The sequence below is a fragment of the Idiotropiscis lumnitzeri genome, chromosome 3, assembly GCF_059441095.1.
Source record: "Idiotropiscis lumnitzeri isolate Australia: NSW breed Sydney's pygmy pipehorse chromosome 3, RoL_Ilum_1.0, whole genome shotgun sequence".
NCBI classification, from domain to species: Eukaryota; Metazoa; Chordata; class Actinopteri; order Syngnathiformes; family Syngnathidae; genus Idiotropiscis; species Idiotropiscis lumnitzeri.
The window spans coordinates 5,643,560-5,659,079 of NC_142393.1; the positions used below are offsets into that span (position 1 = coordinate 5,643,560).

Genomic DNA, 15,520 nt, shown 5'->3' on the forward strand with positions numbered 1-15,520 from the left:
ACTCAGCCATCCTGGCAGCCAAAAAAAAAAAAAAAAAATCAGGGGAGAGCGCGAACGCAGTCCCCCACTGTCAGAAATTGTGCAGTCGAGATTCCCACATTTGGGGAATTCGCAGGGGTCAGTACAGCCGGAGTGCAATGGCTGAGCCTCACCCTGGGTGAACCACCTTCGTGATCATGGTATCTCCCCTGCCAGGTAAGAGGCCTGTGGTAGATGTCGCATGGAGGTGATTACATCGGCTAAGAGGATGCCAATCGAAACCGCGGTCTTCATTCCTGGGCCTGGAGGGCAGGTGTCCTGCCTGTTTTCCATCTCTCCCTGCTGCAACACGCCTGATTCAAATGATCAGGATCGTCCGCTAGCTCCTGCAGACCTTGCTGATCATGTGATCGTTTGAATCAGGTGTGTTGCAGCAGGAGGAGATTGAAAACAGGAAAGAACAGGATTGAAGACATTGTGCCTGTAAGAATGAAGAAACACAACAAAGGTCATTATAAAGACAAGTTAGTCAGGATTTTCTTGTTTTTAATTGCACGTTAAAGTCAACGTGAAAATACCACGCATGTGAATTGCATCAGCCGTTTTTAAAATCTAGTCTTTGTGTTAGTCCAGTTACCATGGCGCTTGTTATTTGTCAGGTTTAATCACCTAAGCATTCACTGAACATAGGCTAAATGAATGGAAGGAAGACAGAGTTGATCTTTTACTCGCGAGGAGAACGAACGGAGGTGTGCTCAGTTACATCTCCAAATTCGTTCTGGCGCACACTCCGCTGAGCCCTCCATTTTATTAGGGAAGTCCCTAACAATACAATGTATTTGCACTAAGGGATGAAGGGGGGGCGCACCAGCAGGAACATGTAAACATCTCAGACACAAGAGGAAAGACAGACATCAATGGCAGTCATCCACTGATTGAAAAGGCAGATATGCCCTTTTAGTGCTCTGGCACTAAATGTCTCAGTCCTTTTGTGTCTCGGCACACCTCTTTTGATGTCGCAGACGTTGATCCAGTCCTCAGGCATCCGCTTCTCTGTGAAGTCTTCTCATCCATATGGTCAAACATAGGTCACGCTGTGGAACAATTCTTTTGCAATACTAATAGAGTAAAATATATCTTCAACCTAACATTATTTTTCAGCATATTTCGTCAACCTCATGCTGTTAATGTTACGTTATAAGCAAGCAACCAACTTTTTTTTTTTGTTGTCAACTTACTAATTGCGTCTTTGTGGTTAAATGAGGCGTGTCTCTTCAGGTTTCTTCATTTTTCACAGTTGCCCACTTTTTTTTCCCCCTTGGACGAAAATCAAACATAAGTTTTTTTTTTTTTTTCCCCCACCGACACTTGAATGTAGCAAAACGTGCACATGCATCACATCTTCTCTTTATCGCGGGCCCCCGTGCAGGTTGACCGACTTTTACACAGTTGTTAATTTGCCACCAACTGACCGAGCGTCGCTTTGCAGTGAATCGCACGACAACTTGCCACCAAGTTTCACTTTGCCATAAATCACGCAGGAACTTGCCACCTAGCCGTATGTTGCCGTGAATCGCACGAGAGCGTGGTCAAGGGAGCGGTAATCGACGTCAAGAAATCATATAGCAATTTTTGTCCCGTCTTTGCTCGTGAACTAAAATGTCCAAAGATGATCGCCGAGTCTTCATTTAATGAACAACATGGTTGGTCTGTTAGCTGGAATACGTTTAACCGAGTCGTCAAGGGGGTTTTCCATGCTGCGACAACGAGGCACTCTAAAACGGTCACCCCAAAGGACTATCCGGAGGAAAGATGCTTTTTTTATGGATGTGATTATAACGAGCTAGCTCGCGGCACGTTGCAACAGTGCTAAATACATCAATCGGTACAACCTGAGTGGCCTAAAATCCGCACTTCGTCGAACCATAGAACTGAAATGTCTGATTTCCCTTCGCTGTAATACAATGCGTTTGCTACTAGAAGACCAAATGATCGGAGTAATAATGGCGTTTCAATTAAGCAACATCATATCACAGCATTCACGTTACAAACTCTCCTCTTCCGTGGTCTTGCGAAGAATAGTACAATGGAGGCCATCACAACAATCACCAGACCCACAGTAACCACGGCGACCACAGTTTTTCCTCCCTTATACGGGCCTCCACCTGCTAAGAAAAATCAAAACAAAAACACACACTTCAAGTTGTATTCATAATAACATTGCATTGCAAACAATGAACATATTGCAAATTAAAATATTTGCTAGTCCTTTACCGATTTTGAAGAAAAAGTAGTATTAGGCAGTTGTTAAATTCAATCTACTATATAGGCTACAAACAAACTACTATTATAGCTCCAGCTGTTGTGAAATGCGCCATATAAATAAAGTTGTATTGTAATGTATTATTCAGAACACCAACATTATTTTGTCACAGCTCAGAAATAGAAAGAGAAACAAAACTGACTTACGCTTTCAATTTTGATATTGCTGGCATGCTTAAAAGTGAAAGTTCAGCGCAGAAGCAGGCTTCTTCAAAATGGAGATAAAAATAAACGGTGTGGCGTATAAACTTACAGATCAGGTATACAGCGTCGACGCCAGCCTTACATTATGCTAATACGACAATCGCAACCTGCACACGTCCGTTTTAGCGAAAGCAAACGGATATGGTCGTGAATCGGATGCAGGCGCTTAAACCCGAAGGTTATTCAAGCCTAAACAACATACATACCAGTCTCTCCCTCCTCCTGCGATTTCTCCAAGCCAGCATTCCAGAAAAAAGGTAACCGCTCCATCCTTTCACTCCGACTGCCGCTCCGCACCACACAGTCTGCATGGCCATCCCAACTCCCTGACACGTACAACGTGAAATTCCGACTGCTGGTGAACGTGTGATCGTTGTTTGCTACCGTGGTGGTGGGCGCCATCTGGTAAAAGGTGGTAGTATTTGGTGAGAAGCGCCAGTGGATGGCGGGTGCTGGTTTCCCAGTGGCAGAGCAGGTGAACACAACTGTCGCGGTACCATCCGCGAGCCCGCTGTCCGAATGGTACACTTTTGCTTTCACCTCAGATATTCCTACAAAAGTCACACTCGTCAAATGACGACTTGCGCATTTGAAGTCATCTAGGCAGACTATTCGTTTTACCTTGCACGGTGAGGCAGGTGCGCTTTCTTTTGGAGTCCCCCGGATACACGTTGAAGATGCAGATGTAACAGCATTCGTCTGCCCATGTGACGTTCTTTAGGATGATAGATGTTGAGCTGAGGGAGGTCTCATTCAGAATCACCTTCCCCTTGTAAGGTTCATTGATGTGCTGTCCAAACAGCTCGCTGTAGGACGCGACATTCTCAATGGGATCATTCCGCAGACGCTTTTGCCAGGTGATCTGTTGCACACCTGAGACGAACGAGGTCACGATGACGTTAGGAGGACATCTCGGAAGATCAAACGCATCCGCTGACTGCAGATTGTGTCTTGGCCGCAAAAAGTGAGTGAAACAAAAAGTAATAATTTGACAGTAGCTTGATTGCTGGACTTGGCTCGACTATGCCTCCAAGTTGGTCGCCGAGCCAATTTTCATTGCGGTTTATTCAGGGCAGGGTGCGGAATTGATTGTTCTCTACATGAAGGTGCAGCTTAATTTGACTGTAACATTTAATCAAGTGCATTCATTTCTCATTTCTCTGTGGGAAAACCCTAGACCACAACGTTTTGAAATCCACTTTGAAGGAAATCTTTTTTTGTCAATCGTAATCAGTAATAAAGGAAAAAAAACAATGACGGTGAATTTACTACGAATTACGATTCAAAAACGTTTTAATAGCATTTCAAAGCCATCATACATCTATCCCAGCTGTCTTCGGGAAGTAGGCGGCGGACACCCTGAACTGGTTGCCAGCCAATTGCAGTGCACACAAAGACAAACAGCCATCCGCTCTCACGCACACACCTCGGGCCAATTTAGAATGTGTCCAATTAACCGAGCATGCATTTTTTTTGGAAATTGGCGGGGAAACCAGATTACCCAGGGAAAACCTATGCAGGCACGGGGAGCCACATGTGATGCTTACTCAATTGCATACCCAGGGGCGCTGCCAGTGATTTTGGGCCCCGTGAAAAAAAATCTTACGCAGCTGGCGGAAGATTTTGATACCGTTTTACTTCAAACTATACATTTTATTGAGATTTTTGACTTTCCCATATTTGTGAAAATATACAACAGTCACTTGGTAGCGTAAGCACCGGAAATATAATGACATTCTTGTAGATTCAATTATTTGCTGCAAGACCGAGACACTATATCCCAAAATCATCTCTTTCTTTAAATGATTACAAATAAAATGCTCGAGATTAATAACCAAAGAAAACAAAAACAGCATGCCGGCTGGGTGAATAGGAGCTCGTTTGTATGTTACCTTTCTGTTTGTGCAGCTCACACTTGTAGTGTGCATCCTTGCCATATTCCAATATTGTGTCCCCAAAACCGGTTATCTGCGGACTGGTCGCTGAAACACAAAGCAGCCCAAAATTAGTTGCAGTAAACATGTGCAGGTCCTGTCAATGGGCAAACAGTACATGCCTATATCCTGTGCATATGCCTCGATTTTATGCGAGTCACTCACCTTTTAGAAGCAAGCAAGTGAGAACCAGCTCCAGCCACATTTTGCTGCAGTGAGAAATGCAACTTTTGGTTTCGTTATCCTTTAAATACATCACGAGGGCAAGCACAGCGGTGACGTCTACTCTAAGCAAGCAGTTGTGTTGGTTTCAATCTGACACAAACGAAACAAAATGATTTTTAGAGACACTACAAAACATGTTTAAAACTAACCCATTTAACAACACTTTTATGTACCTCAGCTCCCTCTTTGTGGTTCCTCTAAAAAAGGCGGAGTTAGAGTTCTTTTATATTTGCTCACTGGTTCTTTTGTTCAACAACATGTCTCTCATAAACTCTAGTTCCGCTCGCCTTGTGTGCTGTGCAACCCCTCAACCGACCCGCTGGGAACACATAACTATAAGCCAACTATTCTATGGTTACAAATATACTATCAGCTATGAAAGATAGCCGAAAGTCAAAGCGTTTCAAACGTTTACACTTAACCACTAAGGGGCGCTACTGAGTAATCTTTGCATAGGCTTCGCAAAGGCTGTCGGGAAATGTTGTCGAACGGAAAGTGGGAAAGCTCGCACTACAGCAGATTGTGAATTGTGAGTTATTCAGGAAAAACTTACCTTCCGTGTTTTGTATAATTCCAGACATCAGGCGAAAGTCGGTTTGTTTTATTTGCCGTTTAAGAGCAGCGTCTCTTTGTTTGGAAACATTACCGCCCATTGCTAAAAAAAAAAAACCCTGGTCGTGTACACCAACCGCAGCTATGCTAACCTGCTCTTTGCCTCTCATTTGTGTCGCGCTTCCTTTGCTTGTTGCTCATATTTCTTTCGATTTGCTCTTCAGATCCTGCTGACTCCTGTGGATGTAAGGCACTGAAAAGAGCACATGGTAAGTGCAGCGAAAAGGGGCGTAGCTTTTGACTTACCCTCTCTCAATAGTGGGGGATGAACCAAATAACCAAACTGGTAACGGTATAACGCAACAGGGGGGTCTTCAATCCTGTTCCTCGAGGGCCGGTGTCCTGGCCGTTTTCCACCTCTCCCTGGTGCAACACACCTGAGCGATCGTTATCTAGCTTCTGCAGACCTTGCTGATTATCTGATCATTTGAATCAGCTGTGTGGCAGCAGGGAGAGATGGATGTCCGACAGGACGCCGGCCCTCGAGGAACAGGATTGGGGATCCCTGGTATAACGCAATAACAGTCAAGCTTAACCAGCCAGATAATCAAATGTCCAATGGCAAAACATGGAAAAATAATTTGTAAAACGTCATTCTTGTTAGAAAAGGTTTTGCCCCCGCAAACTGAAAGGAAGTGAATTTTATATTTTGAAATATTTTAAAAAGTTCAAATGCATTATTTCAGGCCCGCAAATGTAAACACTTTGTCCTCGATGAAATTGCCTTGGATTTAGGAAAACAGATCGATATTTTTTGCATAGTCTCTGATATGCTTTCAATTTATTAACTAAATGCTCACTTGCCTGAGAAAACGAAGCAGAATCTCCCTCCGGTAGGCATGGCTGTTAACGCTACAGCTTTCGTCAGCGTTGTCACCGATCAAGACGTTCACCACCCCGCACAACTTTTAAAGATGCTGAATATGAAATTGAACCTTGGTGTATTATGTAATGAATATACAGGGTCAGCACCAACTCTGAAAGGACCTACATCTAATAAGAGAACTTTTCTTTACCCAAACAAACATTTGTCTGAACACAAGAAATGTAATACCTGTTCAATTGCTCTTCTAAATTTAAAGCCTTTTAAAATTAAGTAATTTATTTACAGGAATTCAATTGAGTGAATTAAAAATTCTGCTCATTACAATATTTGGCTTCCAGAGGTGGCAAAAGTAAGACACTTGTATAAAAGTAGAAGAACTGCTTCAGCTCCTTTGCATAGTACAAGTTAAAAAAAGTGACTGCCTCTGTAGGCAGTTAGCGTGTGCACAGTGTTGACCTCAACTACCTTAAATAGTAAATACTTAAGACTTTTGTTCTCTTTGACAGGAGGACGCAAGCGCTCAAATGTCCTGGTTTTCCAGCCCTGTGTATACTCGATACTGGCAGCACTACCAGCAGGCCATGGCCTGGCAGCAGAGGCACAGGCGGGCCTACCAGAAGGCCTTCGAGGCTGCTTACGGCCCCATCTACCACCTTCAGCGAGAGCGTTACGCGGACTGGCGTGCATGCGAAAGTGACAGCGAAGGAGGGGGGAGTAGCTCGGACAATGAGATCGAATGCGACGTCAGTAACATGGAGATCAGCGAGGAGCTTCGGCAGTATTTTGCACAGACGGAGAAACACAGAGAGGAATTAAGTAAGTTTTTCACTAGGGTTTTAAGTCAAATCAAATAAAAATTCCAGTGATTAAAAATGCAAATTTGAAACGGCAAAGGTGGCTATTCGGGGTGAGGTGACGAAACTCTTCATTTTGTTCATTCAGTAGATTTCTAATTAGGATTTATTCCGTTTGTCTCTAGATTAGTTTTATTTTTTGGAACATATCCACCTCAGTTCAATGTATTCATCTTGCCGTACCCACAGGGAGGCAGCAACAACTAGAGGCCGAGCAACTGGACAGTTACGTCCCAGCTGATCAGGATCTGCGCCGCACCTCCCGGCAAGCCAGCGTTGCCCCGCCCTTTGAGCGACCAGGTGAGAGGCGCGGGGCAGAGATGAAAAAACTGTACGGTGAGGATGCAGCCAAGATTCTGGCCATGGAGGCGGCGATGCAGCTCACTTTTGACAGAAACTGTGACCTCAAACAACCCAAGTACTGGCCCGTCATCCCCCTCAAACTTTAGCGCTCAGTGCGACGGTGGAGTTTCTCTGAAGTGCTGTTGGGACAATACACAATTCAAGATGAAAAAATAATCCTTGTTTGAGAATGTTGCAACTTTTAGTCAAAATTTTTGTCAGCAGGTATGTATCCTGCAATCTACTTTTTCTCTTTGAATTGTCTTTCTAATAAAGTCTTGTTTGGGTAAACCCTTGATTGTTCTTCTTGCTACTTTTGTCATGTCAGCTTGAGATTTAAATCAAGTGCCACCTAGAAGACAGTGTAGATAAAGTAACCAAAACAGTCTCTGTACATAAATGAAAGTGAAAGGTGTGGATAAAAAGATGTGCTGCTACGGACGAGTCAGAACCATCTTCGACTGCCCGCATTGATCAACGAAGATTACGATAAAACTGAATTCCTGCCGTTACAGTCTATTAAAAAAAGCATGGTACAAATTAGGTTCATTATCATTTTAGGAGAGGCCATAAAAATATCTTCTTCAGTCAAATTGGCTGTGTGGAAGTGGTGGGAGGTTACTTTTCAAGTAAATTTATGTCTTGGAATTATAATGACCCAATTTACAAGTTTTTCAAGATGCAAGCTGTGATTGTCCTTTGACTGAGCAAATACTTGAGAGATGAGCACTGTGAAATGAACTCAGTTCAACAAGTCGTCAAAGGCTGGAGTAACATGTGGAAAGATAATATTGTTACTTAATGGCATATATTCTATTTCCTCTATGAAAAATGACTAGTAATACAGCATCTTACTGAAGAAAAAGGAATACTCGTCCTTCGTGTCTGCATAACTGTAGTATACTGCCACCCAGTGGCAAAGGCGGGCACTGTAGCCCAACTGTGGCCTACATTCTCAATTAGACTGCTCGAGGTCTTGGAAACTTGCAAAGCAGAAAAACAGCGAGATGAACGAACATGAATGACGATGACAACAGATTCGGAAAACCGAGATATTCCCTATACATTATCTTATTTCATAGAATTGTTTAATGGTTTGGTTCACAATGTTAGCAAAGCGACAACAACACACTCAGCACAGAATATCACAGACACATCCCCGATAAGGAGATTGATGGTGATGATGATTCTGTTCAACCAAATTCTACACTCGAAGCATCGAAAAGTAATCTGATGGAAAGAAAACCTCCAAGCACAAGGTTTGCCAGTATTTACCGAGTCTAGTGACTATGACGTCACACAACCAGCCCTCCCCAACATGGCGCCCCCTCCCAGCAGTGATTTACATTTATGCAAAAGCATTCAAATAGCATTGTATTTATTAATAAAATAACGTGCCAGCCGATCTGAAATCCATTGATCCGTTTTCTATATAGCTACAGATATTCAATAGAATTGCAACACTTAAAATATAAACATTAAAAACGGTGACAACAATGCATGTATACCATACAATATTTTTAACTGATTAGATTGGTTACAATTGTACAGAGAAATATTGATAAGCAAACGCAAAGAAGCAGCAAACGGCAGTTTAACATGGCACATGGGAATGCTACATTTTTTAGTGTTGTTTATTAACACTGATGTAAAGTTTAAGTCAATTAACATTTTTCATTTTCATTGACTGTAAAAATAGCTGGAAAACGTTAAAAAGACAAATGTAAATAAATCATCCCTACTGTGACATCATTTCGAATTCTAAATTTTTTTGTTAGCTTTTTCTATTTATAGAATGAACAATAACTACTTTTAAAACTACTGAAGGTGATATGCTTTCCATTTTTGGCGCCCCCCGGAGGCCGTAGTTGTTATCATTTGCCTATACTGCATGGCGAGCCGGCTTTCACGTCACTCATCCCCCACCCCCTCTTTCCAATATGTTACCCCCACCCAAACCCACCACCCCATCATATAACATGTGACCTTCAACTATATGACTCTTTTCCTGCCACAGTTTTTCAGAATCTCCAGGTGTGCACAGAACAAAAATGGTTCAGTGAAAAAAATCTTAATAAAAGCAAAGGCACAAGAAATCAGGTCATTTTCAAACTAGTGTCTCACTTTGTGTGGGTGTGTGCGATCCGTTTCACTTTGTCACTGTGTTGGTTGTCGGAAGCTTTGCGCCTATGTGCACGCTCGACGTAATGCGCCTTGCTTGACTATTGTGCATCTCTGTTAATCAGTTTAAAGGATTAAACCAAGAGAAACCCCTCTCAGTCTGCTCGCTTTCACCGTTTCACTAAACCTGTATGTTTTCCTTTTTCCTAATCGGAAAATGTAACGTCCAAACTTTGTTCATCACCGAAGCGCGCATGCGCACAATGAACCTCTTTTCTTAAACTTGATTACCATATTTGTCGCATCACTCTAGCCAGGACTTTAAATCAAGACAATCGAGATTATGACAGCCACGAAGCGTTTATGAAAAATCATTCTTTTAATTCCATACATTCGCCGACAATGACACTTTGACGCAAGCACCCGTCATGTGAAGATGGCGTGTTTGCACGCACCTCATCCTCAGCTCCTCGTGTGAGACGAGATGTTGATTGGATTTACATTGAACGATCAGCTTGCTTGGCTGTGGATTAGACTGGGCTGTGCGAGCTTGAAGCACGGTACAATTATTATTGTCGTGTGAGGACATATTTTGGCTTCAACCTCAAAAAGCACAAGCTGTCTTTGTCTGGCTTTGCTAACATCTGGTTTCAACTATGCAGCCAGACGCTTTACGGCCTTCCGAAGTGAAGGACGGCCTGGAAGTTAGCCAGGAAGTAGCCAACGGGATTTACTGCGATGTGCCTTTTCCTCCAGGAGGTCCTTGAGAAACATTTTGCAGCTCATCATTTGGCCCGTTTGTTCACCTCAATTCTATTTTCACACCTTCGCTGTTGCCATCACAAGACTTTCTCGCATCGCCCACATTCTATCCGTTGACTCGTTCCTCAACCCATTTGACCCCCGTCGTGAATTCACCCTTTGTGCTCTTGGCAGCACGTGACTACTCCTGCATCCTCTCTTGAGGATTTGCTGCAGCGCACCGAAGCAGCAAAAAGGATGCTGACCCCGACGGGCATCAAGCAGGGATAGAAAGAAAAGAAAAAAGATGCAACTAACGCTGTGTTTTGAAAAGTCAGCAAAGTGAAAATAAATATGTCTTGTAAATTTTACAAGGCCACGACAGCGCAAAGCCTCAGTCCACACACTGGCTGTCAAAAATTTGACGTTGCTTTTCCACCTTCTCTCCGTGAAGTGCGCACACTCGCAGCTCACAATGAGGCGCTTTAACGCACCCACAGCAGCAGACTACCCGAATGAAAGATGCATTGTCAGGTATCTGCATCTTTTCCTCTAAAGTTAGTAAGGAGCGAGTCAAGTCTTTAACTGCAGATTCTGAGTCACTCTAAGCTGTATGTTGAAATTTTGGAAAGCGGTCTTTCCTTTGCGCTTCAAATCACCGCTTTACATTCATCCACCCCGCAACCTCAATACTTGCCATGTTGTGTAGGCTGCCCGTCTTTTTCTTGTCTTGCGTGTGAGCAAATTTAAACTCAGCCCGCCGGCTACCCTGCTGTGTCGGAATGAGTGGTCGTGGAGAGGACCTGTTGCCATGGCGACTCAGCAATGCACTGAATTCAGAGGCGGGCGTTATGATATCACGTGCAGTCACACGCGAGGAGTTGTGGATCGGGGAGCCCACGCAGGCAGGCACACAAATATGAAATCTAGGTGACGCGCAAACGGCATACTTGCCTTTCTATTCTCCTGACAAAGGATTGATGAGGACCAGGAAGACGTCACACCTGTTCTGCTGAAACCATTTTCAGACCCTATACTGTATGCATGCATATTATATAGATATAGATATATATATATCGATATAGATAGAGATAGAAAGAGAAAGAGAGAGAGAGAGAGAAAGAGAGATTGTCTGGATTTTTAAAAGACATGACTATATATAATTGGCAGGGAAGTTAAATAGATCAAAACACAGGTGCATCTTTGTGCAGGAGGTACAGTAGGTCACACGTGCAAAGACCTTGCGTCACATGACATAAGCAAGGGTACAAGCATACTGTAAGTGTGTGTGTGTGTGTGTGTGTCACGGATGGATTGTCGGTGGGATGACGGCATAACAACATGTGGAGCAGACTGCAGACCAAATCTGGGCCAGCGGGATTAATGGGTCCTCAGATAAATTGCGAGATGGAGAGATTGGTCCGGCGAGGGGGATGTGTGTGAGTCTGAGTGTGTGCGTATGCGTGCGTGCGAACGTAGCCACGTGTGAGTAGTTTAAATCCGCCATACCGACAAGAGTCAGGTATCGTCAATGAGGCAAGAGAGACGTTTCTATTTGGAATCTGCGGTCATGCAGTCGAGTGCGCAACGATGACGGTGCATGAATGGGATGATCACGGATAAATTTGCTTCCATTTACTTCGACTGCTCCATCATAAAGGCGCCTTTCCAAATAAAAGATGACATCTTTAGATTGTGTGTGTCAGGGATGGATTATCCTATTCAGGGATGAGAGCGAAACGTCTCCTTGGCGACTGAAAGCTGAGTGTGTGAGTGGGAGGGGGGGCGAAACTGGGTCATCACCAACACGGCAGATTAAAAGCCCCGATCGCGATGTACATACATATACCACCGAACACGCTCTTTCACATACACACTCAAAAATAAAAAAATATTCATTCCCTGGTCAAAACTTAATTTCCATGATTTTATGTATCGTCTAGCAGGACAGACAATTAAAATAGTGGCTGAATTATTGGTATAACTTGCACACGAAATATGAAAAAAATGAAATATGCACAAAATGAACGTTTCTGCCCACAAAATGCTACTTTGTGACGAGAAAATGGGTATAATGTGCACAAAATGTTAATTTGTGGCTACAAAATAAGTGGAACGTGCACACAATCAACTACTTTGAGGCCACTGAATAGATATGCCGTGCACACAAAATGCTAATTTGTGCCCACAAGAGAGGGAAAACGTGCACACAAAATGCTCAATTGTGCCCACAAGAGAGGGAAAACGTGCACACAACATGCTAAATTGTGGCCACAAATACAAAAGTGCGCCAAATACACAAAATCCGTGTAACATTCACATGAGATTAATTTGTGCGTTTATTTTCATTCCCATGAGCATCTTGTACATCAAAACTAGGCAAATGGAGCGTACCTTCACTTCGCTTACTATTAGGCCTGCTTGACTTGTTTACCAAGCTGTCCAGGAATTACATTGATAGTAGTCATTTGTATTTTGCGTGCACGTTAGATCGACTTCATTGCCACAAGTTCGTATTTCATTTTCATGTTGCCCCCACAATTTAGTTTTTCATAGCCACAATTGATTATTTTGTGTCCACAAGTCGGCATACTTGGGGCTCCATAAGAAATAACACGAGTGTCAGTTAAAGTATCATGAACGGAATCTCCAAAGTTCTAAATGTATAGTTGATTAGAAGGCTGTCGATCAGGGGTGTCAAACTCATTTTAGCTCAGGGGCCACATGGTGGGAAATCGATGACCAAGTGGGCCAGACCAGTAAAATCCTGATGTATAACATAAAACAATTGGAGTCAATATTACGCAGATCATCGCCATTTGCATGCTATCCTTTGTCCCCACCCCACTTCCCCAATAAACCCAGGTTGCGTCTTAAATAGTGACATCCAAGTCAATTCCATATTCAACTTTCTCTATTAAATTGAGCATTGTTTGTAAATATCAAGAATACCACTTTGAAAGAAAGGTTTACGGCTTGACCGCCACATTGAAATTTATGATACATCTAAAAGATATGAGTTTAGATCTTACTGTACAAGCAACATTGGCCATTTGGCGAATTTGGGTTGGCTGTTTATTCAGTTGGGCCATACTTATTTCTATACTTTACCAAATCTCACGGGCCGGATTAAACCCGTTTACGGGCCGGATTTGGCCCGCGGGTCATATGTTTGACACCCCTGCTCTGGCTCATTACCAGAACCATCAGGGGTACAGGGGCTCCCTTTATATTCATGTGAAACAATCACAGCCTCAGTACATTTCAGTTCAGTTGTATTTAACTTTATAGGACCATACATTTTCAAATAATGCTTAAGAACTATAGTATTTTGTTTTAAAAAAACTTTTATTTAGGTACTTCTTTCCTTTTATTTTGTAATTTACCGTAACAATTATTCAAGTAGAGTTTTAGATAAATACAACAAACATGAAAGATGCACTGCCCTGCAATTGGCTGGCAACCAGTTCAGGGTGTCCCCCGCCTACTGCCCGAAGATAGCTGGGATAGGCTCCAGCACCCCCCACGACTCTAGTGAGGAGAAGCGGTACAGATGATGGATGGAGGGATGGATGTAAGATGCACGACAACGCGGAAGGTCACAGTGAGCTCGACCTCTGGATGAGCGTTGAAAGCTCCCCAGTTGGAAGAGATGCAAAATGCCCTTAATTGTTGTGTCAGGAAGACAATTGAAAAGGTCAGTCTGACGCTTGAGGTGCTTGACACCCCTGAGGGTAACGCGCACAGCTTCTGGCAGCCCTTGTCGAAGGCAGTCTTCATTTTGCAGCAAGTCATTCACTGTGGATGGCTTACTTTCACGTTCATGTCCCACATTGGCAGTTCACAAGACAACACTGCCTGTGCGACGCTTCAACACACGCTGGTTCCCCGTCATCGTCTCCGTCCCCTCGGGAACGCCAAGGCAGAAGAAATCGCGTCGCTGATCAGATTTCGTTCACTCAGGCTCTCTTCATCTCACCCCTTTTTTTAATTTGCTTTCTGGGTCTTGGCTGAATCGCGCCCCTCACAACTGACACCGCATCACTTTGGAGAGTCCAACCACTGCAGATCACTGGCAATGTGGAGTGTCGCCATGGCAACAGCAGCGCATGTATTCCTGAGCTCAGACGGCTCCGGTGTGAAGGATGAGCCCATAGACTGTTGCGAAATTGTTTGCGAGCGGCAGGTTGAGGGGGGTATCGAGTCTGGAAACAGATGCCCTGGTTTTCCGCTGCGTCCTTCCTGTGAACCCAAAGACAGAGCTGCTCGTTTGCTTTGAAAGGTTCTCGTTTCCGTGGCGCGCTAGCCCGTCAGCAGACGTTCACTTGAAATGGAGAGTTGCGGGGGTGTCGGAAAGTTTGCTCACGAGGACGCAAGTGTAGTCTTCGCATCAAATGTTCAAATATCATTTTTCAAATCCACATGCTCGCCACTAAATCACAGACTTTTAAGCAATCATCTTTTTGTGTGGATTTTTATGAGTATTATACGCTCCGTTTGTCGAGGTTGCTGCTCGTCTTTTGAAATAACAGATAAAATTACAGTAATATTTATCCTCATGTGTGTTCGCCCATCCACAGCGTTTAACATGATGGGGACTATTTTTGTACCCAACACAAGTCTAGCGCAAAAAGCTCAAACTGTGTGCATGGATTGAGTTTTATTTCTTTTGGTGGAATTTGTCATAAAGGGGGCGTTTGCGCCGTTGTGGGATGGGACATAGGCGACTCCCGGCCAATCAAAGCGACTTCCCTCATTGGCGCGTTCAAAAAGTGTTGACACAGATAAACTTCAAACGTTACCATTGCAGATAAATATAACGGCGTTCTTAATAAGCAACGTCGGTGTGTTTCCACTTTGTGCCGGTACCACACAAGATTTGAGCGTGTTTGTGTGCATGTGTGAGAATGTGTGAGCCGGCTGACGGTAACCAAAGCCAGGAAGAACTGTATCTGATCTTCTGGACACGTTCTTAATCCGAGCGGCCCGGGCGGGGATTATGGGACAAAAATGTGAGATGAAATTCATCCCTCAAGCTCGGGATCTGGCATAGCCTGCATATGTATTATCTCACCTTGTTCTATGTTTACTGTATTGGATGATGTATTAATCAGAGGAGATTACAAGCAGATATAATTACAATTGTACATTGAGGAAATAGAATCGGGCCGCATTCTGAGACGGCAAAGGGACACTGGGCCCTAATAGAAGTGCGTAAACATCGGCGCGTCTGCTTATAAGACGCTCACCGAGAATGGATAAACACAGTTCTTTGTTTATGCTTGCAGATCCGGTTTCAGGGTTGCTCACATGTCAAACACTCATTGTGAGCGATGACCCTCTTTGACTCGACCACATAT

General features: G+C 43.6%; 2 protein-coding genes, 1 long non-coding RNA gene and 1 other non-coding gene across 11 annotated transcripts in view; 1 reads left to right on the plus strand and 3 right to left on the minus strand.

Moving 5' to 3' along the window:
* Nucleotides 1-15,520, minus strand: part of LOC148339571 (uncharacterized) — a 35,708-nt gene that overhangs the window by 313 nt on the left and 19,875 nt on the right. For both annotated transcript variants that reach the window (XR_015842438.1, XR_015842440.1), the window contains exons 3-4: nt 7,342-7,438; nt 205-460 (exon numbers count right to left, since the gene is read on the minus strand). This is a non-coding gene — a long non-coding RNA (uncharacterized LOC148339571). The remainder of the gene's footprint in view (nt 1-204; nt 461-7,341; nt 7,439-15,520) is intronic.
* Nucleotides 40-203, minus strand: LOC148339572 (U1 spliceosomal RNA). Its single transcript, XR_015842631.1, has one exon. It is a non-coding gene; the product is annotated as a U1 spliceosomal RNA (small nuclear RNA).
* gemin8 (gem (nuclear organelle) associated protein 8) lies at nt 83-7,594 on the plus strand. Of its 2 annotated transcripts, none has more exons than XM_088289403.1 (4): nt 83-195; nt 5,441-5,485; nt 6,609-6,918; nt 7,146-7,594. In XM_088289403.1, exons 2-4 carry the CDS (start codon nt 5,483-5,485, stop codon nt 7,403-7,405), a joined length of 573 nt encoding a protein of 190 aa, XP_088145529.1. In that variant the 5' UTR covers nt 83-195; nt 5,441-5,482; the 3' UTR covers nt 7,406-7,594. The 2 variants fall into 2 exon arrangements, with proteins under 2 accessions (XP_088145529.1, XP_088145528.1); XM_088289402.1 differs by lacking the exon at nt 83-195 and adding an exon at nt 5,050-5,193.
* LOC148339574 (OX-2 membrane glycoprotein-like) lies at nt 1,655-7,012 on the minus strand. Of its 6 annotated transcripts, XM_088289395.1 has the most exons (7): nt 5,218-7,012; nt 4,838-4,983; nt 4,605-4,754; nt 4,398-4,487; nt 3,127-3,378; nt 2,712-3,056; nt 1,655-2,147 (listed from the first exon to the last, which is right to left on the minus strand). In XM_088289395.1, exons 3-7 carry the CDS (start codon nt 4,693-4,695, stop codon nt 2,005-2,007), a joined length of 921 nt encoding a protein of 306 aa, XP_088145521.1. In that variant the 5' UTR covers nt 4,696-4,754; nt 4,838-4,983; nt 5,218-7,012; the 3' UTR covers nt 1,655-2,004. The 6 variants fall into 6 exon arrangements, with proteins under 6 accessions (XP_088145521.1, XP_088145525.1, XP_088145522.1 ...); XM_088289399.1 differs by lacking the exon at nt 4,838-4,983 and having other exon boundaries at nt 5,523-7,012; XM_088289396.1 differs by lacking the exon at nt 4,838-4,983 and having other exon boundaries at nt 5,369-7,012.